The sequence below is a fragment of the Zingiber officinale genome, chromosome 3B (genome assembly GCF_018446385.1).
Source record: "Zingiber officinale cultivar Zhangliang chromosome 3B, Zo_v1.1, whole genome shotgun sequence".
In the NCBI taxonomy this organism is placed as follows: Eukaryota; Viridiplantae; Streptophyta; class Magnoliopsida; order Zingiberales; family Zingiberaceae; genus Zingiber; species Zingiber officinale.
This window is the reverse complement of record NC_055991.1, coordinates 121314099-121341988: the sequence shown is the minus strand read 5'-3', so window position 1 is coordinate 121341988 and position 27890 is coordinate 121314099. Positions and strand designations below refer to the sequence as shown.

Genomic DNA, 27890 nt, shown 5'->3' with positions numbered 1-27890 from the left:
TACTAGTCGACTAGTATCTTCATCAATCGACTGACATCCTATTTTCGACCCAAATAGTATTTCTGACCCAACTTTAGAAATGTATTAAAAATTCTATAGACATCCAAAAATCTCTAAATTTTATGGTAAGGTCTATTTTACTCATGATACTTGGGAAAAATATATTTTAAAATGTATATACTTCGAATCCCAAGATTGACACAAAATCTAAAACTATCTAAATGGTTCGATTGAACTTTGACCTAAAGTTCTAGTTTTGGCTTTCTCTTGATGTGTCTACATATACTAAACCATAATGCATCCCTAGCATTAGTTTATATGGAATTTATACTTCTAAAACCAATTTTCATGCACTATGAATCCAATTCATATTTTTTTATGCATGAAACTAAACCCGATTATGCTAATTCCTTGAATTTGAGACTCAAGTTCATCTCTAAACCACTTTGGCACATTCCATGACTCATCTAGAATCCCAAGTAATATCCACTTGAGATCCATTGGCTATGAGTCCTAAATTGACTCTTTGAACTTCCCCTAGAGCTCTTAACCTTAGCCATCTTCTTAGATGCTTTCTCCATTATGGCTAAACCACAATGGTGCACCTTGGACACCTCATCCTAGCCATAATCATATGCAACCCTAACATATTTCTTCTCATTTACCTTGGATGGCTCTCCCTTTCCCTTGGTTACTCTTCTCTTGCAATTATCATATGTCACCCTAGCATATGATCTTTTCTTGGCCTTGGAGGAATTAGATCGGTATCCCAAATTTGATCTATCATTGTTAAATTTTTAGCTACCCAACACCATACTTAACCTCTTAGATCTAACATTGAATCTTTCTAGGATTTTCTTCAAATTATCAAGTTTTACCTTCAAAGCTTGATTCTCCTTTTCTAGATTCCTAACCCTAGAATTGACTTGTCCACCATGGACATTCCTAGACCTACCCATCTTTCTAGGCATGCATCTCCCCTTCTTAGGATTTTTGCCTAGGTTCTCCATTACCTTCTTCTCCTTAGGTAATGAGAATCTAATTTATCTAAGTTTATCATGCATAGGTACCTTAGGATTAATTCTAAAATTTACTCTACTTCTATCATGATACTTAAAGCCAAAATTCTTTATTGCTATATGATGATAATCATTATCCATCCTAGCATGCATGGAAAAATAAAAATTTAAATTATAATTCAAATTAGGGTATACCTCCCTTACCCTTGAAGCTCTTCCTCGACATGACCTTTTCTTCTCTCATTTCTTCAAATACGCTAGTTTCTTGATTTCCCTCTTCTTAGGGCATTTGGTGTGGTAGTGTCCTTTCTCCCCACATGTGAAGCACACAATGCGCATTCTCCACCTTTTGGTTTCTTCATTCCTACAACCCACATTAACATCTAAAACAACTTGAATGAATTTAGGATTTACCCTTTTCTTACCCATTGGACACATACTCTTGTGGTGTCCCTTCTCATTACAACTAAAGCATACAATGTGGTCCTTTGACCTGATTTTGGTGGAGATGCTTGGAAGGTTAACTTCCAAGACTTCTTCTTCACTTGTCTTGGATTCTTCTTCAACCCTTGAAGATGTGGATGATACCTCCTCATCTTCCTTCTTCTTTAAAGTTGAACATATGCCACCTTTGGGTTGCTCCTCCTCCACTTGAACCACTTCGTCCCTTTCTTTGGGCTTTTCTTCTTTGTGTGTAGGCTTAGGTTCTTCGCTTAGAACCATATTTACCTTGCTCCATAAATCATGGGCGTTCTCATACTCACCTACATCACTCATCACATAATTAGATAAAATATTGATTAAAATTGATATTACCTTTGATTGTAAGGTTTGCTCTTCTGTCCAGTAATGTGGTCAGAGTCTCTTCCCTTTCTTGTCTTTTGGGACTTTGAATGACTCCTCGACAACCACCATAGTGTCCTAATCAGTCTCAAAGAAGTTTATCTTCATCATTCAAAATGTGATGTCCTATAGACTTCCTCCTTCATACTTTGATGATTCAATCAAGTCGGTCATCCGTGAAAGTTGCTCTTCCTGGCAGTTAGTTCGGTGAAGTGTGACCTTGCTCTAATACCACTTATTGGGGATAGATGGTTGACTCGTAAAGGGGTTGAATAGATCATTACCCCAAATAGCTTTCCTACGTATTCGTTAGCATAGTGAATTACAAAGAATATAAATATGAATATAAAAGCTAAAGACAAGAAAAGAAATGCAAACCACTACACGTCAATTTACGTGGTTTAGAGATAATTTGCTCCTACTCCACTACTACCTGAAAGGTGAATGATCCTTATCTGTTGGTGGATTAGCCCTCGGCAAACTCCATCTACCTCAAGTCTCCTTGTGGGTGAAGAAACCTCACCACAACACCATTCAAGACCTTTTGGATTACAAAGAGCACTTGAGAACTTGTTGACTACTAATTATGGTTAACCACCACTAATTTCATCAAATCTAACCAAGCTCTAAAGCCTTGGTTATATAGGTCATAAGTTGGAAAACCCCGCCTACTAGTCGATTGGTAAGTATACTAGTAGACTACCTTCTGTGGAAATTCGACCGTTACATCCCAACAACTCAATACCAGTTGACTGGTGACTTTACTAGTCGACTGCTCAACATTGGCCAAGTGAATAGAAGTATTCTGTTCACTTCCAATCGACTTGTAAAGTTGTCAATCGACAAATAAATCCTAAACCTAGGATTTTACCTCGAGTATAATCTCTCAACAATCGGACCCTCACGACTCACTTAACTTTTCCTTGTAACCTTGACCTCTTTCCCTCAAGTCTACTTCCTTTGGCTCTCGTCTCTTGAATGCATTCAAGTCCACTGCTTGTCCCAATGTCATCCTTCGCATATGCCTCAAAGTGTGATTCCCTTGGATTGTCCTTGCTGTCTTATCTATAGTCTCTCGGATGCTCCATCCTTCACTGGACCCAAAGCCATAAAGCTAAGTTATATATGTGTATCCTACAAATATGCACAACTTAAATACACATATCAAATACAAGGGTAAACCTAACTTAAACTCTTTACCCAAATATCAAAACACATGGTCACACTGGATCCTCAAGATTGCTTCTAACAAGACCTCTCCCTCAAAACATGTACTAACTCTTATCATTGCACCAACAATGACTTGGAGTTCCTAAAGTATTAGTAAACCCAAAATTGAAGTTTTAATGTTCAAAATTTAACTTTGAAACTAAACCTCCTCCTAAACTCTAAATTAGTCTCTTTTAACCATTCCTTTCTTATTTTCATCGAAAATATTACCCTAATATACTTATACAAGTATTTCAGAGGATTAGGGATGGTTAACTTGACTAAATGTGGCTTTAATGGACTAAAATCATACCACTTAAACAAAAAAACAACCTTCCTAATCTATTGGTTTCAGCTACCAATCGATTTTGTCATGTCTTAATCGATTGAAGTTGGGCTTTAATCGATTAAGTTACTCTTAATCTCACCTGATTGATTTGAGGGGTTCTGCTCGTAAAAATCCATCAGCAATCGATCACCCGATCAATTAAATCAAGTCCCTATCAATCACTTGATCGATTGGGATTTCTAATTTTCTAAAATAAATTTTAGATCGAAGTTTAAAAATTCCTATATAATTCTACAATTTTCCAAAATTTATGAAATTTTATGTAGATATTATTTATATCATATACTATCAAGGAAAATAGTTTTCTATAAAAATAACTCTCATTATCGAAGATTGATACACAATTAAAAGCCATTAAAAAAAAACTTCAATGTTTCACTCTACTTTGTATCTAACTAATCAATGGTGATTACTATCAAAAGATAGACTTTACGAAGGTTTTCTAAAATAATTTTGAAATGATTTTCAAAATTAAATTTCCAACCATGATATTTGGGCTAAATGCACATGACTTATAAACTTACTTTCCCTATGATTGGACTTCACATAATTTTATATTTTAATGATACTATAACTCCAAAAAGATACACTAAAATAATATTTTGAGTTTTGTTCATCTTCCTAACATCTCATTTATATCTAATGTGTCTCAACGCACAAACAAGCCAACCTTATAATTTTTGTGAGATGTAACAAAAATTTTCCCTAAACTAAGGGATCATACATTTCTAAGTAAACATTTAAACTTTGATTAGCTAACTTAGGATGTCAATTTATGTCATTATCTTTAATTTTAAAATATTAAAATAATGCATAAAAATGATCATGACATACATCTAATGTATATTTTTCAAAAGAGAAACATCATGGCTAAATAATGTATGTATAACATGGCATGCGATATTTTTCATAACAATATGAATGCAAAAACAATGATGTCATGATATGTGATAGGGCATGCAAAATATAGTAATTTTAGCATAAATAAAAATACCTAAATTAACTATCTAAATATCACTAACTAATCGCTAAATCTAGAAATAAACCTAATTTTGCCTTTTTCTCCCTAGAAAATGTCAAAATCTCAACTTGACAATTTTTAGATTCTATCCTATTTGTGCCAATTTGAATAAGCCCATATTTTAAATTTTTGGCACATTTTACTCTTTTAAGAGTAAAAATTAACTTTTTATTTTCAAGGTATATAATACTTTGAAATACCCTAAAGTGTCAACTTCACCAAGATTGGATTAACTACCCTTCCAATTATAGCTGACATACTCTAAACCCATCTAGGGTATAAAGAGCACATTCTTAGGAACACAAAATCTATTGGTGCTTTTTGGGTATTATAGGTATTTATTAGGGATAACTTCCCTTGATACCTTCCTAATGACCTTTCTAGACTTCATAGAAGTCTTAGTCATCTCTAGGTCAACTCTAGGAATAACCTTCCTTGTGACTTTCTTAATGACTTTTTTAGTCTTCTTAAAAGCTTAGTCATACTAGTCATCTCAAGGTTACCTCTTGGGATAACTTCCCTTTTTTCCTTAACTCGACTCTTAGACTTAAGGTTAGTTCCATAACTATATGGAACTCTATGATAAGATGACACATTCTCTTTGACTTTTGGTTTGTATCTCAAACCTTTCTTACCATTGAATGAATTTTACCGATCTACCCTTCGATCTTGTTCATTTGACCCCTTAAAGATATTTTTTATTCTTTTAAGAGTCTTTTCCAATCTATAAAGTCTTGACCTCAAGACTTGATTTTCTATTCTTGAATTTTTACATTTGGATTTTTCTTGATTTCCTTGAGCATTTTTCTTTTTAGGCATATATCTAAAAATCTTAGATTTCTTGCCTAGACCATTTTCTACCTTCCTATCCTTTGGTAAGGTGGTTCTAACATGAAATGACTTATAATTTTACTTAAATTTTTATACTTTCTATTTTCATGATAAATAATATTAAAATAATAAAGATGGGATCTAGCATGCTTTTATCATTATTTAAATAAATATCATTAACTAATAGTACCTTAACTTTGTTCTTTGAAGTTTCCCCTTGAATTGAGCTTCCTCCTTTCTTCTTGGTTGGATTTCTTCCCTTTGAACATTAGTTTCGATAATACCCTCTTTGATTATAAGAAAAACACAATGTGCTCCTTCCCTTTTTGTATTATGGGCCTGACCTCTTTTGGCTTCTCCTTCAACTTGAGAGTCGCTTGAGCCTTCTTCTTCATCAATTTAGGATACTTACTCTTGTAGTACTCTTTTTTCCTACACTCAAAGTATATAATGTGATTTTTATTTTTGCAACTTGAAATTGATATACCTTGACAATTTGTGCTTTGTTGACTTATGGAGGCACCACCTCTTCTTTCTCATTGACCTCGATGATGAGGCTTCGTGTTCTTCTAATGTCAATGATCTCTCTCCCTCAATTTTTGAGGTGGATGCTTCTTCAATTCCTTTCTCAAATGTTCAGCATCTCTCAGCCTCTGAATCCTCTTGTATTTAGAACAAAAAGTTTCCCTCTTTGCCTTTCTCCTTAAATTCCATTGAGAGTGGAGTTTCATGGAGTTTGGCCAAATTTCTCCATAATTCGTTTGCAGTCTTGTAATCGCCTATTTTGCACAAAATATTGTTAGGAAATAAAATAACTAAAATTTTGATTACCTTATCGCTTGCCTCAGATATTCTTAATGTAGGACCGTTGGGCCGGCTAGAAGGGAGGGTTGAATAGCCCTGCAGAAATCAAAACACAAACCAACCCTTCTCGAACTCTTAAACTGACACTTGTAAAATAATCAAAGCAATAAACTAAGATCAGAACAGAAAACGAGGCACCAGGTTTTGACTCGGTTACAACCGGGGAGGTTGTTAATCCAAGAAAGATGATCGCACTAGAATTTCTCCTTCAGGCGGAGAAGCCTCTTACAAAGTTGAAGTGCACAACAGAAGCTAACTACAGGAAGCGTACAAGTGTTTGAAAGAAATGCGTGAGTTCTGAATTGATTAAAAGCTTCTGGACCAAGGCTATATTTATAGCCTTGGTCGGGGCGCCTGGAAGGGTTCCGGGCGCCCTGGGGGGATAAAACTTTATCCCCCAATGTTCAGATCACGTAAATTGTGATCCTGGTCAAAATTAGGGTCCGGGCGCCCGGAAGGGTTCCGGGCGCCCCAGACTATTCTGGGCGCCCCGGAGCCCAAAGTCAACAGCGTTGACTTTTTTGTCCGGGACCTCTTCTCTGGTTCAGTCCCTCCTCGGTCCGGTTCTTCTCCTCCGGATCCGCTCGCTTGGGTGATCTCTGCCATCCGGAAAAGGGCTCACCCGAACCCAACTTCCGGTCTTCTCGAGCGAGCTTCCCTCCGGCTTCTCGTCCCTCGGAATCGCTGCGTGTTTCCTTCTCGTCTGCCGGCGTACTCATCCGCAGTCTTCGTCCCTCGGACGCACCGCGTGCCGTCCTTCTCGCTAGCTGCGTCTCTTGCTCCCCGAGCAATCTTCCGCTCCAGCTTTCGTCCCTCGGAACCACCGCACGCTTCCTTCTCGTCCGCCGGTGTACTCTTCCGCAGCACCTCGTCCCTCAGACTGCTGTCCTTCTCGCTAGCTGCGTCTTCCGCTCGACTACCTGTGTTCCTAAGCTCCTGCACACTTAGACACAAGGTTAAAACAAACAGGACCTACCTTAACTTGTTGATCACACCAAAACAACCTTGGGGTTCCAACACTTAATTGCTCCTTGGTCCATTTTCTTTTCTTGAGAAGCTTCCCTTTGCTATTCATCGAAGCTTGTAATTCCTCCATTAGAGAAAATCATTGCTTTATTTCCATCATAAAGAAATTTTCATCCCTTGATTTTCAAAGGTTGAAGCTACCGATTCTGAATGGTGGAGGTGTTTGTATATCATATCCAAATCCATCTTGGCACTCCATTTTAGAACTTGTACTCTTTGAAAATAAGTCTTCAACTTGTTGAAATTAGGGCTTCAAGCTTCAATCTCTTCTTCTTCCTCTAGCTCATTGCTCTCTTGGTGATTAGTCTAAAGAAGAGTGATCTCGCTCTGATACCACTTGTTATGACAATACGGGAGCTAGAGGGGGGGATTAGCTCTAATCGCTTCATCTTGTTGATATGTTACAATGGAAAACTCAAAGAAATGCTAACACTAGGATTTACTTGGTATCCATCTATAGGAGATCGGTGGCTGGCTAGAAGGAGGGTTGAATAGCTAGGTCACCCCCAATTTGATTTCTTCTCTACCAGGTTAGTTTGCACAAGTGAAAATGAAACTAAAACAATGAAAGCAATAAGTAAAGAACACAAACGCTAACACGATTCCTTTACGTGGTTCGGAGATTGCTTGCTCCTACTCCACGGCTTGTTCTTGAGGTGGGCGAACCCTTAATCCTTCGGTGGATTAGTCCCCGGCAATCTCCAGCTAGAGCTTTCTCCTTCTCGGTGGAGCAAACCTCTCACAATGGTCTCTTCCTCTTTAAAAGATGAAACTTAGGTTTGGAGAGGAAGAGAAGACTTGGAAGCTTTAGGCAAGAACTTAGGAGTTATTCAACAAGCATGAATAACTTCCTTCATGCCCCAAAGGTACCTATAAATAAGATGAGAGAGTTGATCATCATATCAATTCAACCTGACATCAGTCGACTGGTCCATGCACCAATCGACTGATGTAGCTGTTAGACACAGCCAACGGCTTTCTGCAGAACTCATTTTCTGCCAACGATCATATACCAGTTGACTGATCTCCATAGCCGATGAGCATAAAACCTTTCTGTGCTCTTCATGAATTTGGACCAGTCGACTGGTCCAGAGTACCAGTTGACTGGTACCTTACATTCACTCACACTCATCCTTTCCGGAGTCGCCCTTGAAGCCCTCTTCCTCGGCCTTCATCCCTCAGATGTACCCGAGCCTGTGGCTCATTTCCATGCACCCTTCGCGTTGCCTTAAAGTTCACTTCCCTCAGCTTTATTCCATTGCTCTTCGTCTGGCGGTCCCTTGGATATCTTCCACCATCCTTCACCGACTCAAGGATCTGAGCCCTAAGATGAGCTTCCCAAACTTGGCCGCACCAAGTTCCTCATGTGTTTCATCAAGTCCTACAAGACTCAAATACATATCAAACACATATGAAAGTCTAACTTAAACTTTTTGACATACACATCAAAATCATGATCATACCGATCAAACCTAGGTCGATTACACCAACACCACCTCCTTGAGATGACTAACCCAAGGATTCACACAATGCACACACTCCACTATGAAAACACTTATTCTTAAAAATAATTCGGAGATAGAGAAACCTTATACAAGCTCACATATAAAAATACAATGGAAATAAGATGTAAATACACAATACAATTGAGAACCTTACTTTCTTGATCTCTTGTTTCTTGAAATACCTTTTGTAGACTCAAAAATATAGTAGCACTTCTCTCAGAGTCTTCCAAGAACTGGTGGTGAGCGGAGAAGAAGAGTTGTTGATTTGAATCCTTCGAACGCCTTATATCCTACAGATTAGGGTTCCCAATGATTGACCTTACTCCTAATCAATTACTACGTCAGATCTGAGCAAATCCAGTTATCCAAACCTCACAATGACTCTTTTCTTCTTCTCTCAATCGATTAGCCAATCAATTGCTTGGCTTCAATCGATCAGTTGATCGATTAAGAAGCTCACTGTTTATCGCGAGTTTCTCCTCCCACCTAATCGATTGGGAAACTCAGATTTCATCATGAAGAAACTCTCTCAATCAATCACCTGATCGATTGACAACTTTAATCGATCACTTAATCAATTCAGAAACTTACTGTTCACTTACAAACTCTCTCAATTGATTACCTAGTCCATTAGGAAAGATCTTGATCGATTACCCAATCGATCAAGACACTTTGTGTACTATGCTTCATTAACTAATCGATTACCTAATCGATTTACCCTCCCCCTCTAATCTATTACCTAATCGATTGGTAAATAGAAAAATGTGTAGACCTCTAAAGGAGCTTCATTTTCCATCTGAGATCACCTTATTTCAATATTAGAGTCAAAAGTTATGACCTTCGAAAATTTGCTACGTCAGAACTTCCTCGTTTCATGCCAACTCCCTATTGGACTTACGACCTCCAAGTGTCCGATCAACCTTTGACCCACTTGGACTTTCTCTTTGCCAACTTCTCATTGGACTTCCGATCACTAAGTGTGGTACTCCTTGATCCACTTGGATATTCCTCTTGCCTAACCTCAATTAGGATTTTTCCTTGCCAATGTGTGATCCTCCCTAACCCACTTAAACTTTCTTTTACCAATGTGTGATCCTCCTTGACTCACTTGGACTTTCCTTTTCCTAACTATAGTTAGGACTTTTCTTTCCTAACGTGCAGTCCTCCTTGATCCACTTGGACTTTACTTTGCCTAACCCTTGAGTTAGGACTTTACTTTGCCTAACCTTGAGTTAAGACTTTCCCAATCAAGTATCCGATTAACCTTGACCTACTTGACTGCTTCTCACATATTTACCAAAACATATTGTCCAAACATCGAAACTCAAATCTGAATCCACTTTAGCTTAGTTAACTGGTCAACCTTGACCCGAGAATGATTGCACCAATAATCTCCCAATACGGTGGAAAACTTCTGTATAGTTGGGTTGGTCACCTCTAAAATTAATCAGATAATAAGAACTGAATATCTAGATTACTAATAAAAAAACATGCATTAATGGATAAAATTTTTTATATCCCTGCATAAATATCTTCAAAACATTGAAAAATGTTTTATATCCATGCATAAGAATCTTGCAAACATTGAATTCCAAAATATCGTGGACGGTCAAGCCACCAATCAACAAACTCACTTACATGCACACTCTTTGAAAATCATCGATAAAGGAAATGAAAAGACCTTAGACACTCAAATAGAGGGTTAGACTAAACAGGGAATGAATCCTAGGTCACTCTAATCCTCAAATTAGGGTTTCTTTGAGATGGTATATTGAAGAATGAAGATGGAGAAGAAAGTTAAAACCTGGTGGAGTTGAAGAGAATTTAGAATCTCCTCTCATTACCTTTGAGAGGGGTTATATAGTTGTCAAGAGAGCACCTCCACACCACCCCAAATATCATTATTGTAAGAGTTGGTGAGGAGACTGGATTTGACAGCCATTGATTGCTTCCCTACTCATCCAGTGCCACATGCTAGTAAAGAGTATCTAAGAGATCAGATATGATAACCTAGCAATTGTTCCTCCATTCTTAGAATGTCATGTCCTGAAATATTCATAGTCAATGTCAATGAGCTTATGTAGGGCAGGAGTCCATCTTGAAGGTGAAAAAAGGTGATGTTGGTATGGAATAACCTTGAGAACAAACAGAGTCAATTGCTGAGCTTGAGATTGAGAGATGGTACAAGGGCCTAAGACTGAGCAAGAAGGTAAGTCAGTCATTGAGACTAAGACTGAGAGAGAAGGTATGTCAGTTGTTGAGATTGAGACTGAGACTGTGACTTAGAAAGAATTCAGGGGCTTGAGACTAAACTAGAAGATGAGGCAGTCGCTGAGATTGAGACTGAGAGAGAAGGTGATTTAGTTGCTGACACAGAGACTAAGACTGAAAGAGGGTGCAAGGGCCCGACACTAAGCTAGAAGGTGAGTCGAGATTCATCTCGAGATAGGGTCCATGGTAACTGGCTTGCTCTTGGTTAGCCTTGCCTCTTCAGAATAAGTGTATTGGGCTCATTAGACTTAGCTTGAGTTCCTTCTATGATGAGCTTTGACCCTCCATAAGTAACCTCTTCTGCATCTTGATTTTGACTAACAATTTAGCAAGAGTTTCTATCCTATGTGACACAGTGTAGGCCCGCATTAGGCTAGCTACAGGGGGTAAATAACCTACAAATTAAATTTAAAACTATCTCTTGCTATTTGAACTCGGTAAAGATGAGCAAACGTTAGTTGAACAAATAAAAACATAAACTAAATAAAGATATGACAAAGAACTTTACTTGATTACAACAAGAGAGTTTGTTAATCCAAGGTAAATAAGAGCTCACTAAACTTCACATTCGGTGAAGGTGGAGTAGCCTCTTATAGACATTTAACAGTGCAAATTTATAAAGCAGAGTAAAGAAATGAAAGTACAAAGTTGTTAATGAGTGTTGTATTGAACTTCATAGATCAAAACTCTATTTATAACCCATTGGTTGAAACTGGCCATTTGCCGACGTGGCGCATTTTGGGCGCCTGGACCTAATCAGTGCCTGAACATTGTTGTTTTGATCCACTTTGTAACGGTTCTTCGTCAATGAAGTTATTGCTTTTCAGGTGACTAAACCCAGTCCGAGTGTTTGAAACCTTGCTGATGTGGACTCCAGTCTGATCCTCGCTGCAATGGCTCCAGTACTGCTCCAGGCGCCTGGACACAGCCAACTTAGTGTTGACTTGTCCGATCACTTGGGTGATCCTCTGGCCGTTTAGAGTTGAGCTTATCCTAACCCAACTTCAGCCTTCTCATCTAGTAGTCTTCCTCTCTGATTTCTCATCCCTCGAAAGTGACGCACGAGTCCTTCTCGTCTACCACTATACTCTTCCATAGCATCTTATCCTTCGGATGTACCTGTTGGTACCCCAAGGTAATTTTGATGTGATCAAATAAGTTAAGTTAGGTCCTGTTGTATTTAACCCTGTGTCTAAATGTGCAAGAACTTAGGAGCATAGGAAGTTAAGCGAAAGACGCAGCTAGCAAGAAGGACGGCACAAGAGAGAGACGACGAGTTTGGTGCGTTTAAGGGACGAGGTGCTGCGGAAGAGTACACTAGAGGATGAGAAGGGAGTATGCAGTGTTTATGAGGGACGAGAAGCCAGGAGCGGAAGATTGCTCGAGGAGCAAAAGGCGTAGCTAGCGAGAAGGTCAGCACGGGAGAGAGCCGACGTGCTCGGTGCGTCCGAGGGACGAAAAGCTGTAGAAGAGTACGCTGATGGGCGAGAAGGAAGCACGTGACGATTCTTAGGGATGAGAAGCCGGAGTGGAAGATTGCTCAACGAGAAGGCCGGAAGTTGGGTTCGGGTGAGCCCTATTCCGGATGGCCGAAATCACCCAAGCAAGCGGAGTCGGAGCGGAAGACCAGGACCAAGGCGAGCGGAACCAAAGAAGGAGACCCAGACCAAAAGTCAGCAAAAGGCTGACTTCTGATGCCCAGGGCGCCCCGACCAGGTCGGGGCGCCCGGACTAGTCCGGGGTGTTAAGACCCTTGGCAGACAGCTAGAGGGGGGGTGAATAGTCCCTGCACAAATTAAGCAAAACAAATACCTTTCTCGGACTTAAAACTTAGAATAAAACACTTGCATAGACAAAATAAGAAATAAACTAAAAAGACGAAGACACAGAGAACTTTACTTGGTTACAATCGGTGAGATTCCAAGGAATAAAGTTGCACTAATTTATCCTTCAAGCAGAGAAGCCTCTTTACAGCAATGAAGCACAGAAAGATGAAGCAAAAACAGACAAAGAAGTGTGTACAAGTGTTGCTTGAATAATTCTTGTTCTCCTTTAGCTTTGGGAGCAGGGTTGTTTATAAAGCCCTGCTCGGGTCACCTGGAATGATTCCAGGCGCCTGGAGGGGGATAACATTTTATCCCCTTCGTAACGGATCACGGTCAAATGCGATCAGGATAAAATCTGATTCCGGGCGCCCGGAAGGATTCCGAGCGCCCGAAGTCTGGGCGTCCGAACCGAGTTCACCCGGGTACTCTTCCGCAGCACCTCGTCCCTCGGACACACCGAGCCTGTCGGCTCTCTCCCGTGCGGTTCTTCTCACTAGCTGCGTCTTTTGCTCGACATTCTGTGCTCCTAACTTTCTGCATACTTAGACATAGTGTTAAACACAACAGGACCTAACTTAACTTATTTGATCACATCAAAATAACCTTGGGGTACCAACAATCTCCCCCTTTTTGATGTGAGCAACTTAAGTTAAGTTAGGGTAAACCGACATAAAGTAAAAGAAATAAATTTTGTAAAAAGTACAAAAAATTAGAAAAGGCTACACTAGCTCCCCCTAGACTTAATTTTCCCTTCTCCCCCTTTGATCACATAAAAAAATGGGGTACAAAAAAAATCTAAGGGTACATTTTAAAAAACATCTATTTTTATAAAACTCTGATTTTCAAATAATTTTGTAAAACCTATCAAGTTTTTTAAAAACTTTGAAAATTTTTAAAAATTATTTTGATATCACTTAGAAAAATTTACAATAATTTTAGAAACTTTAAGTTTTGTAAGAAAAAATTTCTAAGTAAAAAAAATTCTAAAAAAATGTTTGAATAACTATTTTAAAGCATTAATTATAATTAAATTCTTTGTCAGTTAGTCAATTAAATAATTTATTTCATTAATTGGCTTCCAAGTTGTGGCAAGGCACTAGACCTTCTTGGTTATTAGAGCAACAATCACTTTCTAGACAAATCCTCTTAAGGAAATCAAACATTTAATCTACTCTCTGAAAACCCTAAGTCCATTTAAAATTTTAATTTATACAAGTTTTTGGAACCCAATATAGGTGTCTTCCTACATGATTAATCAGAAATTTTGGGGGCACATAACTTTTGGGAATTTTTTTAATTTGACCCCTGTGAAATCTAAGATACCAGCTTAGTCTTTTAAAATTTTGAGTTTGAATAGTTAAACATGTATGATTTTTCAAGTTTTCTACTTGTGTCTTCAATTTATCATTTTCCAATTTTAATTTTTCAAAATCTTCTAATAAATAAGATTTGGCTAGAATCAACTTTAATTCTTTATTTTTTTCCTAATTTGCAACAGTATTTAGATAATAATTTAATAAATTTAAATAACTTATCAGAATGAAGAGATTGTATCTGACTTATATTGTCGATATCGTTATCTGTAGCTCCCCCTGAACTACTGTTTTCTTCCGATGTCGCTCCCCCTTCATTGATGCTCTCGATGCTTATTTTGGACAAGCTTGCTTCGTTTTCATTGTCTTGATGACTTGCCATTAATGCAAGTCAAGAGGAAGCCTCAATCTTTGATTCGGACAACGTTTCATCCATGTCACCTTCAGGTTTTTATGCTTGTTCATTTGGATGAGCTTCTTGTTCTCACCCTTGTCCCTGTTCTTCAATTTAGGGCAGTTGTCTTTAACGTGTCCTTCTTCATTACAATGGTAGCATCTGATTGTTCTTTTCTTTCTACCCTACAAATGGTTAGTTTTTCTAGATTTAAATAATTTTTTAAATTATCTTACCATCATTACCTTTTCGTCGTTGTCGAGAGAAGATTCTGAATCTTGTTCGTCCATCTTAACCTTAAGGGCAATATTGTACTTTGGCTCCTTCTTCGAATCTGCACATCTTGTTTTATGGACTTCAAATGTTGACAACATTTCTTCTAAGGTGACAACTTCTAAATCTTTAGAAATATAGTAAGCATCTACTAATGATGCCCACTCAGTAGATCTAGGAAATGTATTTAGCGCGTACCTTAGCGAATCTTGGTTGTTTACCTTTTCTCCAAGATCCGTGAGTCCGGTGATTAGTTCCTTCATTCTTGAGTGAAGATGTGCAACAGTTTCTTCTGCTTCCAGTTTTATGTTGCTTAACTGATTCCTTCGCAGATCCTGTCTCGCGAGCTTGGCTTCGGACATCCTTTCGTGTACCTCAAGGAACTTCTCCCAAAGCTCCTTTGCTGAGTCGTAGACGTCGATCCGGTTAACTTCTTGTGGCGGTAGGATGCTCAGCAGATGGAACTCTGCTTTACAGTTTGCCATGAAGTCGACTTACTCCTTCTACGTCCGCTGGTATTCTTCCTTGCCTTCGGCTGCTACAAAACTGAATTTCATTATTAAAAGTAATTCAAAGTTGGTTTTAAAGAATACCTCCATTATCTTTTTCCATCTCGCGAACTCACCCTCAAACTTTGGTGGGCAAATGCTCAGTCCGGCCATCTCATGTGCTTCATTCGGCAATTAGTCCTCTTGAAGCGTCATTCACTGATACCACTTGTTAGGACCTTTGGCGGTCGGCTAGAGGGGGGTGAATATCCCCTACACAAATTAAGCAAAACAAATATCTTTCTTGGACTTATAACTTGGAATAAAATGCTTGCATAGACAAAATAAGAAATAAACTGAAAAGATAGAGACATAGAGAACTTTACTTGGTTAAAACCGGGGAGGTTGTTAATCCAAGGAATAAAGTTGCACTAATTTCTCTTTCAGGTGAAGAAGCCTCTTTAAAGCAATGAAGAACAGAAAGATGAAACTAAAACAGACAAAGAAGCATGTACAAGTGTTGCTTGAATAATTCATGTTATCTTTTAGTTTTGGGAGCAGGGTTGCTTATATAGCCCTGCTCGGGGCGCTTGGAAGGGTTCCAAGCGCCTGGAGGGGGATAAAATTTTATTCCCTTTGTAACGGATCACGATCAAGCATGATCCAAATAAAATCCTATTATGGGGATCCCGGATTAAGAAAGTCAACTAAGTTGACTTTTTTCAATCCAGGCCTTCCGCTTCGGTTTCGCTCACCTCGGTCAGTGTCTTCCGCTCTAGTTCCTCTTGCTTGGGTGATCTCAGCCATCCGGAATAGGGCTCACCCAAATCCAACTTAAGGCCTTCTCGTGCAAGCTTCCGCTCCTGGCTTCTCGTCCCTCAGAAACACAGCGTTCTTCCTTCTCATCCGCCCGCGTACTCTTCCGCAGCAACTCGCCCCTCAGACGCACCGAGCCTATCAGCTCTCTCCCGTGCGGTCCTTCTTGCTAGCTACGTCTTTCTCTTGACATCCTGTGCTCCTAACTTCCTGCACACTTAGATACAGGGTTAAATACAATAGAACCTAACCTAACTTGTTTGATCACATCAAACAACCTTGGGGTATCAACACGGGGTGCCCGGACCAGTCCGACATGCCCGGAGCAGGTCGGGGCACCCGGAGCAGGTCAGGGTGCCCGGAGCAGGTCGGGGCGCCTAGACTAGTCCGAGGCACCCAGAACCATTCCGAGCGCCCATAACCTGAATTTCATCCATATCAACGTGGTCTTTGACCGTTGCATTATAGATAGATTTCTATCCCATTCCAGGTGTCTGGAATGCCTCTAGGCGCCCCGAGCAGGGTTATATAAGCATCCCTACTCCCAAAAGCTAAGAAGAACAAGAAATACTCAAGCAACACTTATAGACGCTTTCATTTCTATTTAGCTTTATCTTTTCTGTGCTTTCATTGCTGTAAAGAGGCTTCTTCACCTGAAGTAGAAATTAATGCGACTTCACTGGCTTGGATTAACAACCTCCCCGGTTGTAATCAAGTAAACCCATGTGTCTCTATCTTTTCATTCTTTTTGTATTTCTTATATGCAAGTGTTATTTTAATCAAGTTATTTGTTCGAGAAAGGTTTTGTTTTATTTAATTTGTGCAGGGACTATTCACCCCCCCTCTTGTCAGCCACCAAGGGTCCTAATAAGTGGTATCAGAGCAAGGACACTTCAGGAGGACTAACCGTCGAACGAAGCACACGAGATGGTCGGACCAAGCATCTATCCACCAAAGTTCGAGGGGGAGTTTGTGAGCTAGAAAAAGAGAATGGAGGTATTTTTCAAAACATATTTCGATTTATTATTAATAATGAAATTTGATTTTGAAGCACCCGAGGGCAAGGAAAAATATCAATGGACAAAGAAGGAATATGCTGATTTAGTGGCAAACGTCAAGGCAGAGTTTCATCTGCTGAGCATCCTACCGCCACAAGAAGTCAACCGGATTGGAGCTTACGAGCCCGCCAAGGAGCTTTGGGAAAAATTCTTAGAACTTCATGAAGAAACCTCGGAGGCAAAAATTGCAAGACAAGACTTACTTCGTAACCAGATCAACAACCTCCGATTAGAAGAAGATGAAACTATAGCACATCTTCACTCGAGGATTAAGGAGCTTATCACCAGACTTTCGAATCTCGGAGAAAATGTAAGCAACCAAGATTCACTAAGGTACGCTTTTAATGCATTTCCTAGAAATACAAAATGAGCATCATTAGTAGATGCCTACTATATCTCTAAGGATTTAGAATCTGTTACCTTGAAAGAGTTATTTTCAACTTTTGAAATCCATGAAACAAGATGTGCAAATTCAAAGAAGGAGCCAAAGCACAATATTGCCTTTAAGGCAAAAATGGACAAACAAGATTCAGAATCCTCTCTCGACGATGACGAAATGACAATGATGGTAAGGCGATTTAAAAAATTATTTAAATATAGAAAAACTAACCATATGTAGGGTAGAAAGAAAAGAAAAATCAAATGTTACCACTGCAATGAAGAAGGGCACGTTAAAGACAACTGTTCTAAGTTGAAGAACAAGGACAAGACCAAGAACAAGAAGCCTGTCCAATCTAACAAGTACAAAACAATAAAGGCTACGTGGAACGAAATGTCGTCTGAATCAGAGATTGAGGCTTTCTCCGAACTTGCGTTAGTGGCAAGTCATCAAGAAAATGAACGCGAAGCAAGCTTGTCCGAAATGAGCATCGAAAGCATCGATGAAGGGGAAGCTACATCGGAAGAAAGTAGTAGTTCAGGGGGAACTACGGATGATGGGATTGACAAAATAAAGTCACGTACGATCTCTGTCTCCCGATAAATTATTCAAGTTTGTTAAATTATTATCATAGGATTGCTATAAGCTAGAAAAAGAAAACCAAGAGTTAAAATTAATTTTAGCCAAATCTTGTCCATTAGAAGAATTTGACAAAATAAAATTGGTAAATGATAATTTGCAAAAAAGAAAAATAAAGAACTTGAAAAATCATACATGCTCATATAGTACAAGTATTAGAAAATTTAATAGTCTAAATTGATACCTTAATTACCACAATGGACAAATTAGGAAAAAATTTCAGAAATATATTCCTAAAAGATTTTTAATCAACCAAGTTGGAAGGAACCTATATTGGGTTCCAAAATCATTCTTGGATTAAAACTTTAAAGTTAGGGCTTTCAGAGAGTAGATTAAATGTTTGATTTCCTTAAGAGGCTTTATCTAGAAAATGGTTGTTGCTCCAATAATCAAGAAAGTCTAGTGTCTCGTCACAGTCTGGAAGTCAATTAATGAAATAAAATATTTAATTGACTAACTAATAAAGCATTTAATTGTAATCAATGCTTTAAATAGTTACTCAAACATTTTTTTTACTTAGAAATTTTTTTTACAATTGATTTTTTTCCACAAAATTCATTTTAAGTTTAATTATTGTTCAAAATAAATTTGATCTAAATTTTTTTTTTTTGAGAAAGAGGAATTCAATATTCATCTATAGAAAAATCCCATTTTTTTAACATTTGAATTTTGTTATTCAAAACTTTTAATTATTTCGCAAGAGTTATCCCTACTAATTAAGAAAACTTTTTCTGAAATTTTTTTTCAAGTTATTTATCTAAATATTTTTTTAAAAGAATTTTTGAAATTATAAATCTTGAAAATATATTTTCTTCTGTCAAAATGCATGCTCTATTTTTTAGAAAATATTTCAAGATTTCTAAAATTGTTTTAAGGATTTCAATTTCTATTTCTTTCTTAGACTTGTGTTTAGGATTCACTAAAGGTTTTTTAATTCATTTTAACCTTATAAATTCAGAATTTTGTTTGTTAAATGACTTAAAATTCTTGACAAGTTACCCTTAGACTTTTGAAGTACCCCACTTTTTTATGTGATCAAAGGGGGAGAAGGGAAGATTAAGTCTAGGGGAGGTAGTTTATACTTTTTCAAATTTTTTACACTTTAATTGCAAATTTATTACTTTTACTTTATATTGGTTTGCCCTAACTTAACTTGGGTTTCTCACATCAAAAAGGGGAAGATTGTTAGTACCCCAAGGTAGTTTTGATGTGATCAAACAAGTTAGGTTAGGTCATGTTGTGTTTAACCATATGTCTAAGTGTGTAGGAACTTAGGAGCACAGGAAGTCGAGCGAAAGATGTAGCTAGCGAGAAGGATGACACGGGAGAGAGTCGACGGACTCGGTGCGTCTGAGGGACGAGGTGCTGTGGAAGAGTACACCGGCGGACGAGAAGGGAGCATGCAGTGTTTCCAAGGGATGAGAAGCTAGGAGCAGAAGATTGCTCGAGGAGCAAAAGACGCAGCTAGCGAGGTCAGCACGGGAGAGAGCCGATGGGCTCAGTGCATCCGAGGGGCGAAAAGCTGTGGAAGAGTACGCTGGCGGACGAGAAGGAAGCACGTGATGATTCCGAGGGACGAGAAGTCGGAGCGGAAGATTGCTCGACGAGAAGGCCGGAAGTTAGATTCGAGTGAGCCCTATTCTGAATGGTCGAAATTACCCAAGCGAGCAGAGCCAGAGAGGAAGACCCGGACCGAGGCGAGCAGAACCGAAGAAGGAAGGTCAGACCAAAAGTTAGCAAAAGGCTAACTTTTGATGCCTGGGGCGCCCGGACCAAGTTAGGGTGCCCAGAGAAGGTTGGGGCGCACGGACCAATCCGGGGTGCCCAGAACCATTCCGGGAGCCCGAACCTCGAATTTCATCCATATCAATGTGGTCTTTGATCGTTGCATTGAGGATAGATTTCTATCCCATTCTAGGCGCCTGGAACGCCTCCAGGCACCCCAAGCAGGGATATATAAGCAGCCCTGCTCCCAGAAGCTAAGAAGAACAAGAAATACTCAAGCAACACTTGTAGACACTTTTATTTCTATTTAGCTTCATTTTTTTCTATGCTTTCATTGTTGTAAAGAGGTTTCTCCGCCTGAAGGAGAAATTAGTGTGACTTCACTACCTTGGATTAATAACCTCCCCGATTATAACCAAGTAAATCTGTGTGCCTTTGTCTTTTATTTCTTTTTGTATTTCTTATATGCAAGTGTTATTTTAATCAAGTTATTTATTCGAGAAAGGTTTTGTTTTATTTAATTTGTGCAGGGGCTATTCACCTCTCCTCGAGCCGACCGCTAAGGGTCCTAACAGTACTGAGTCCATCGACTCACTTCCCATGCCATCTTTTTCGTTAACTATGTATTTCGCTCAACTTCTTATGTTCCTAGGTCCCTGCATACTTAGACACAAGACATTAAACACGCAGAGCCTAACTTAACTTGATTGATCACATCAAAACCAACTATGGGTACTTACACATAGGACTATAGAGTTCCACCGTATCACAAGTCTCCTCCTCGAGTCTAGTTAAAAAAAGGTATAGTTTGAATGATTGGACTGTGATGAGAGAAAATCTTGAATTTAATGGATGTGATACACGAGATTGCGTATTATGCTAATTATTGGTGCCCTATGTTGCGGTATTAATGGGAAATGTTAGGTATTTGTCTCGAGCAGAGCGCTTTATAGTATTAAATGCAATGGCGGTAATGATGTTATTAATGAAGTAACCTTGGATCTAATGTTGGGGATGCATTGGTGCCTTTTCCCATTTTTGCATCCGATGGTTGCATTTGAACGGTCTTAGAGAGGGATGTGTCTTCTCGTAACCTAGCACTATTGCGCCTTGATGGCAAAATCTTTATCGTGATCATGATAATCTCACATAATGATCCGACAGTGGGGAAGAGATCTCACCATTTAACGGTTTGGTGGATTGATGTGACATCACTACTATGTCGCTGCTAAGGTATATTAGATTAGGAAAACGTGAGGTCGTGTTCATTCATCTCCTTTTGCTTTCAAGTCTTTGTCCTCGTCTCCTTCCCCATGTATAATAAGTTTGTCGCTCTTTTCTTCTCTGGCTTTTTTATCTTCTCCCCCTTCTTCTTTCTTTATGAGTCCATGGATGTTGATGATCCATTCGATAAGTGATATGAGTTCCAGCAAATCACCTATACCCAGGGTGTATCCCCATAGCTCTGAGAAACCTTTTGCATTCCTTCCGACCATAAAATTATGATTTTGATGTTGGAGCACTGACCACATGAGTCACCCATAGGATATATTACATGTTTCTTCGGCCAACTAGATGGTGACCTTAGATTTCCCCTCCATCCCTTCCTATAAGAACTAGCCCATTATTTCTAGCTTTCTTTATCTCAACTAACTTTTAACTCTTAATTTTTAATCTGTAGCGCAGTTATCATCTTTTAGTTGTATCAGATTCTACTAAACCCACCATCTTTCATTATCTATTTTACCTTAGGAAAATAGAGCTTGGCATTTTTTGTTAGATTGAGACACGCGTAAGAAGGGGGTGAATCATGTGGTTTTCAAAAATCTTATCTTTTCAATTTTGAAATCAAAGTACGTGCAGTGAAAATACAAATAAAAAAAAGTAAAAAAAATACGGTTTGGTTTTACTTAGTTCGGAACATTCGGCGACTCCTACTCCAAGATCTAGGTTTCGTGGACCTATCGATCGATAATCCACTAAAACACTTCTTCTGGAACCGTTGAAAGAGGAGATCGAGTATAAAAAGTATCAAAAAGTGTAACACACTACACTTTCCATATGCAATAATTAAGTACAAGAATTAATACTTTGTTACCAAACATGTTTCGTAGGCAATCAGCCCGAGCTCAGTGTTTGGTCGGCTTCTCGACGGTAATCGGGCATAGCAAAGTTGTAGCAGGGCAGCAGCAGGAAGCTGGAGCAATCGGAAAGTTAATCAGACGCATAGAAGCTCGTATAGAAGTTATATTTTGAATGCTCCTTGAGACATCCTTATAAAAAGTGTGGAAGACACCTTCCATAACTTTGAAGGTGCCTCCAACGTGTCAAATCAGATCCTAAACTCGTTGCTCCTTATCTGCGATGAAGTTTTAATTTTATCCCTTGAAAGGCGCCTTCTATAGCACTGAAGGAGCCTTCCATGAACAGTGCGAAGACATCTTCCAATGCTCGAAGATACCTCGGGTACTGTTCACCCGAGGCCTTTTTACTCCTTTTTCCCTGCAAGTTAAGTTAGTCCAACACGACAATATTAAACCTGTAAAATAAAGTTAGCACAGTAATAATATAATTAATTTATGACTTAGACTATATCCTCTAGACTAGGATCTAATCAGGATCTCAATTTAGGTTTCTGAAATGAACCTAAATTAGATCGACGCCCACTGTCCCCTCAATCCGAACGTGTCCTCACTTAGTCACTCTCCTCCAATATCTTACCTTCACTTATATGCCAAACATCTAGTCCTCCGGATGGTTAGACCTGTTTGGACTTTCTCTGGTCTTGCTTAATATCTAACCAAGCTGATCTACTAAGATTTTCCTACAACAATGAGTTAGCACAATAGATACAATAGTAAAGTAAAATAGTGTTGACAGATTTTAGGATTCGCTAGTATGGTCGACCACGCATGATCGACTAAAAATCAGTCGGTCACATATAACCTAGGGTTATCTCCCCTAGGGTTGTCCATCTTCACTCATTAGGACTTCCATTATCTGGCTTCACTCACTAGGACTTCCACCACCTAGCTTTACTCACTAGGGCCCAGCTTCACTCAATAGGACTTCCACTACCTAACTTCACTCACTAGGGCCCAGCTTCACTCACCAAGACTTCCACCACCTAGCTTCACTCACTATGACCGACTTCACTTACCGAGACTTCCACTACCTAGTTTCACTCACTAGGGTCTGACATTACTCACTAGGACTTCCCCTTACCTAAGCTTCAGTTATGACTAGTCACTCAGTAGACTTTTCACCTGTCTATTCTTCGATTAGGACTTATCCTTGCTAGTCATCTAGTACTGACTAGATTTCTCTCTTCCAAACATCAAGTCCTATTTGGATCAACCCTTGGTCAGACTGGCTAAACTTAAGTATATTCTCAAACATTAAAACCCTAGAGGTTGATTGTACTAATATTTTTTACTTCATGGCTAAGTTAGAGTGTTACTTCCTAGGCAAGTACCCCGTTCACACTAGGGGTGGAAAAACTATTTTATCTTTGTCAAACCATCTCAACTGTATACCTGGCCAACACTCTAGCAGGACAATCTACCAATTCAGCCATCATTTGATGACTAAGTTGGAGCCTGCATATCTGGACACGACTGATATCCTATTTGGATTGAGGTTCAACGCCAATCTTCTGGTGAAATATGAAGCCATATTGTACTGGACTGTATTAAGCCCTGAGGTCGTGAAGCTCGACAATCACTTGCGTAAGGCACATCTTTAGTTAACTTTTCCTTTTTAACTAACTAACTTTTCATCTGATTTGTGGGTTAAATAATGTTGAACGCATCGCTGAGTAAGATCCTAAAGTAAGACATAATGTCATGGAGGTATGTGGACCTCAGAAGGTATGGCCGAGGGATCCTTTGTGTTGTCGATCCCTCATCTTTCTACCATGGGTGGAATTTTGATATTCCTTCTGAAGCTATGACCAAGGGTGAGACCCTAGCACATACCCTAGTTGAGATCTATCCTCCTCGGTGGAACATTCTTCTAAAAAACTACAACCCTCTAGCTCCGCTACAACGGATAGGAGTGAGGGTTGAAAGTTAGCTCTTGCGATTGGGGAGACATAGAAATGGAAATCAACATCCTTGGGAGAAATTGCAAAGAGGTCAAAAATTAAGGTTGGGGTCTCGAAGAGACAAAAAGCAGCCTAGCCTTCGAAGGGAAGGATCTAAGCACCACCATCATCTATGAGTTGCCCTCAGGATCTTCTAAGCCCATAAGACCTCACCTTGACTCAACCCCCTTGCCTCATGTTCTTGAGGAAGTGCTCGTGGGGTCTAGCCTTTCCTGACTCACTCAACTTCGCACTTATGAGAAAGATACCATGTTGCACCTAGGCATTTTGAATATGGACAGACACTTGGTTTGGTCTAGTAGGAAGGTATGATGTGCTTTCTAATTTGAAGCTCCTATACCATCTATAAACTACCATTTTGATTGTACAATTCAAGGTGGAGGTGAAGGGATTATACTACCTCAACAATCTGACACAAAAATAACACGATATGGAAGATTGAGTAGCTAAACTAAAGAGTCAGTCGAGACAAGAAGTCAAAAAGGACTTGACTGCTGCTTCGCAGAGGGCTAAGAATGAGGTAGGGTGGAGTACAAGGCCAAGACTTACTCTGATAAGGCTCAGATACTGGGAGAGGATCTGATTCAGGCAAAGGCTGCTACGCAAGCCTTGGAGGAATTAGATGAGAGGATATAAACTTCAGAGTCTTGAGCTCATGAGGAGTTACTCAAGCCCAGTGCAAATTGGCCTTGCAGGCAGTGAAGCTGGTCAATGTGGAGGGTCAACATTTGCAGCTTTGATCTGAGCTCCTAACCTCAGACTTAACAAAAGAATGACTAGATCTATAATTGGCTGAAGAGAAGGAATAGAGAGCAAAAGTGTCGATGGAATGGGAGGCTACCAAGGCTAAGATGGCCTCTAAATTGGAGGTTACCAAGACTGAGATAATGGAATATCAAACGAGCCAAGAAAACCATCAAGAAACCCAAAAGAAAGCTATTTTAGCTTTTGAGGAGTTTTATGATTTGCTTGCTCAGAGAAGCATCAAGTTGCCCCAGCACAACTTTAAGGGTGTCATCCACCAATTCATTCGAGCCAAACTGATTCCAAGAGAAAATGATATGTCGTTCCTAGATCTAAAGTAAGTTTGGAATGAACTGCTCGTCTTTGAGAAGGCCGACTAATTGTACCTCTTTTTCTTGATGTTGTCTTTATCTCTTGTCTTTTTAATGTTGTCCCTGTCTCTTGTCTTTTCAATTTGGGAGTTGTCCCTATCCTATCCCTATCCTGGCAACATGTAAAAGATCTTTTGTTATAAATAATCTTTGCTTTTTGAAACTTGTCTTGCTTATGTTTGTGGATTGCATGTGGCTTGCTTGAATGAGAAATGAGGGAGATAGTCACTAAGGCAGCTATATGGATGATGTCAGGATCTGAGGCTGAGCCTAAGCGATGCTGGGATCAGAAATTAGGAATCGGGCCTATCATAGAGTTGAGACATCAGGAGCCCGTGGTAAGGTTGAGACGCTAGTTTGAGACTAGGATGATTTTTATGAGAGATGGAAGGAATGTATTGAATCAAAATTATGTAAAATGGACTATAGACTTATCTGTTGGTATGACTTGAGCTGATAATCTCAAGCAGCCAAGAGGAAAATGTCATCGGTGATTGATGTCAAGATACGGATGAGATTAGGACCTAGGATTTAGCCATGACGTTATCAGGATCCGAGACTGAGTCACTAGTGCAGGGTTATGAATTCTAAGTTTGTCATAAGGTGGAGACCACCAGCGAGGGGCTAGGAAGAGCAAGGGCTCCGCTAGCGTGATGCTAGATTTTCGTAGCCATTGGTTGCTTCCCTACTCATCCAACTCCATGTCAGTAGGGGGCATCTAAGAGACCATATTCGACAATCTCGTAACTGCTCCTCCATTCTTGGGATGTCATATGTCCTAGAATATTTGCAGTCTTTGTTAGTGAGCTTGTGTAGGGTAGAAGCTCTTCTTGAAGGTGAAAAAAGGTGATGTTGATATGGAGTGACATTGAGAATAGACAAAGTTAGTCGCTAAGACTAAGACTGAGAGAGGGTGCAGGGGTTCGAGACTGAGCCAAAAGTGAGTTAGTCACTGAGACTAAAATTCAGAGAGAAAGTGTATCGATTGTTTAGACTGAGATTGAGACTGAGAGAGAATGTGAGGGCCCGAGATTGAGCCAGAATATGAGCTAGTCACTGAGACTAAGAGAGAAGGTGAGTTAGTTGCTGAGACTGAGGTTGAGAAAGGGTGCGGGGGCTGAGACTGAGTCAGAAGGTGAGTCGGGGTTCATGTCGAGACATGGGCCACGGTAAGTGACTTGCTCTTGGTTAGCCTTGCTTCTTTAAAATGAGTATATTGGGCTCGTTAGACTTAGCTTGAGTTCCATGAGCTTTGAACCTCCATAAGTAGCCTCTTCCACATCTTGACTTTGACTAACAACACAACAAGACTTTCTATCCTATGGGACACGTAGGACTGCAAAGCTCCACCACATCCATTGAGCTTAATGATCTTGATCTTTTAACTTCCATCTTTCGACATTCTTAATATACAATCCCCTAGAAAGTCTAGGACTACTTCAATAGCAATGATTAATAGTGTAACGATAGGTTACCTTCTTAGTTTCCAAGATATTTGAGGATTGAGTCTTAGTTTTGGTAAATTAATAAATGAATTTCTCTTAATAGGTGATTAACTTAAGCATGCTAGATTGATGGGGCATTCATCATGATCGCTTCTTGATTTATTCTTATAACCAGTGGAAAATTTCAATGGAACAGAATCGGTCATTCTTAGAATTAATCAGTATAAGTTGAATACACGATGCTAATTAAAAATAATAATATTGCCTATGTCAGATTGTAAAAAAAAATAATAAATAAAAATAATGTTGTCAATGTCAAATCTCATAAACATAGTTTTGATAGAGCTCAGACTTATATATAGGCTTAGCAAAAGAACAATTGTGATCAAACTATTGAAACCTATTGAATTGGATTTTTGAATGTTGAATCATGCATACATTTGGGTTGATGTATGTATATATAAACAAAGAAATTATACTATGTTAGTTTTTATAGGTTACAATTTTCATTTTGAACTTGAAATAGGTGGAGATTACATGTAGAAACCAAGTGCTTCATCCCTCATCGACACTTCAATATGTCCGTGATAATATATGGCGTGCCAGAGAGGCTGTGCTAATACTTCCTGACTCGCCAAACATTGACCATGTCATGAGACTGTTGTACAGGAGAAGAACATCAGGAATGACCAGATGAATGTAATGTGAGTAAACAATCTATTAATTGCTACTTGTAAATTGAGGGACGTCAATTCTTTCTCATTTAATTTGTTGGGCTCCACCAAAGGGTTGATGCTCATATAAGAAATTTTATCATCTCCAAATTGATGGATAACTCTACACTTGCCGTTAAATTTAATGCTGTTGGATATTGAGACCTGAAATTCCAAAAATGAGCACATTGCTCGTGACTCTAATGCATACACTACAAGCTTTTCATTCTGTAGCTTTTACCAGGTCTTGAGAAGTTGAATTTTGCAACTCAAAATCGCAAAGCAACTGCTACTTTTATCATGTACAAACTCATTTCCTAGCTCATGCTTTCTCATCTAGTAACAAAAATAAAAAATGAAAATAAAACGGGACGCTTCACAGTGTTCAAGATCGAATAAAGCTGAATTTCTGGCTGCTACTACCGGTATTCTGGTTTCAAAACCCATCTTGAGACACCAGAAACTTTTTCTAGAGTGGCAATCTCTTTGAGAAGATTTTTGAAGAGAGGCAAATCTTTTGACTGTATTCTGTCTTTGAAGTGTTGTGTTATGCTGGCAGAATCGCTCTGCCCACCTCGCTGCTGAATAAATGTGCAGAGCTGCCTGATCATCACCTCGGGCTGCACTATCATCAGTCTGTTGGAATGCTTTGTCAACTGACTG

General features: G+C 39.1%; 1 protein-coding gene across 1 annotated transcript in view; it reads left to right on the top strand.

Moving 5' to 3' along the window:
* The window catches only part of LOC121967510 (protein LAX PANICLE 2-like), a 35357-nt gene extending 7956 nt beyond the window's left edge, over positions 1 to 27401 (top strand). The window contains exon 4 of the mRNA XM_042517791.1: positions 27041 to 27401. Coding sequence (XP_042373725.1) covers positions 27041 to 27211 — 171 coding nt within the window. The 3' untranslated portion in view covers positions 27212 to 27401. The remainder of the gene's footprint in view (positions 1 to 27040) is intronic.
* Positions 27402 to 27890: the final 489 nt, after the last annotated feature.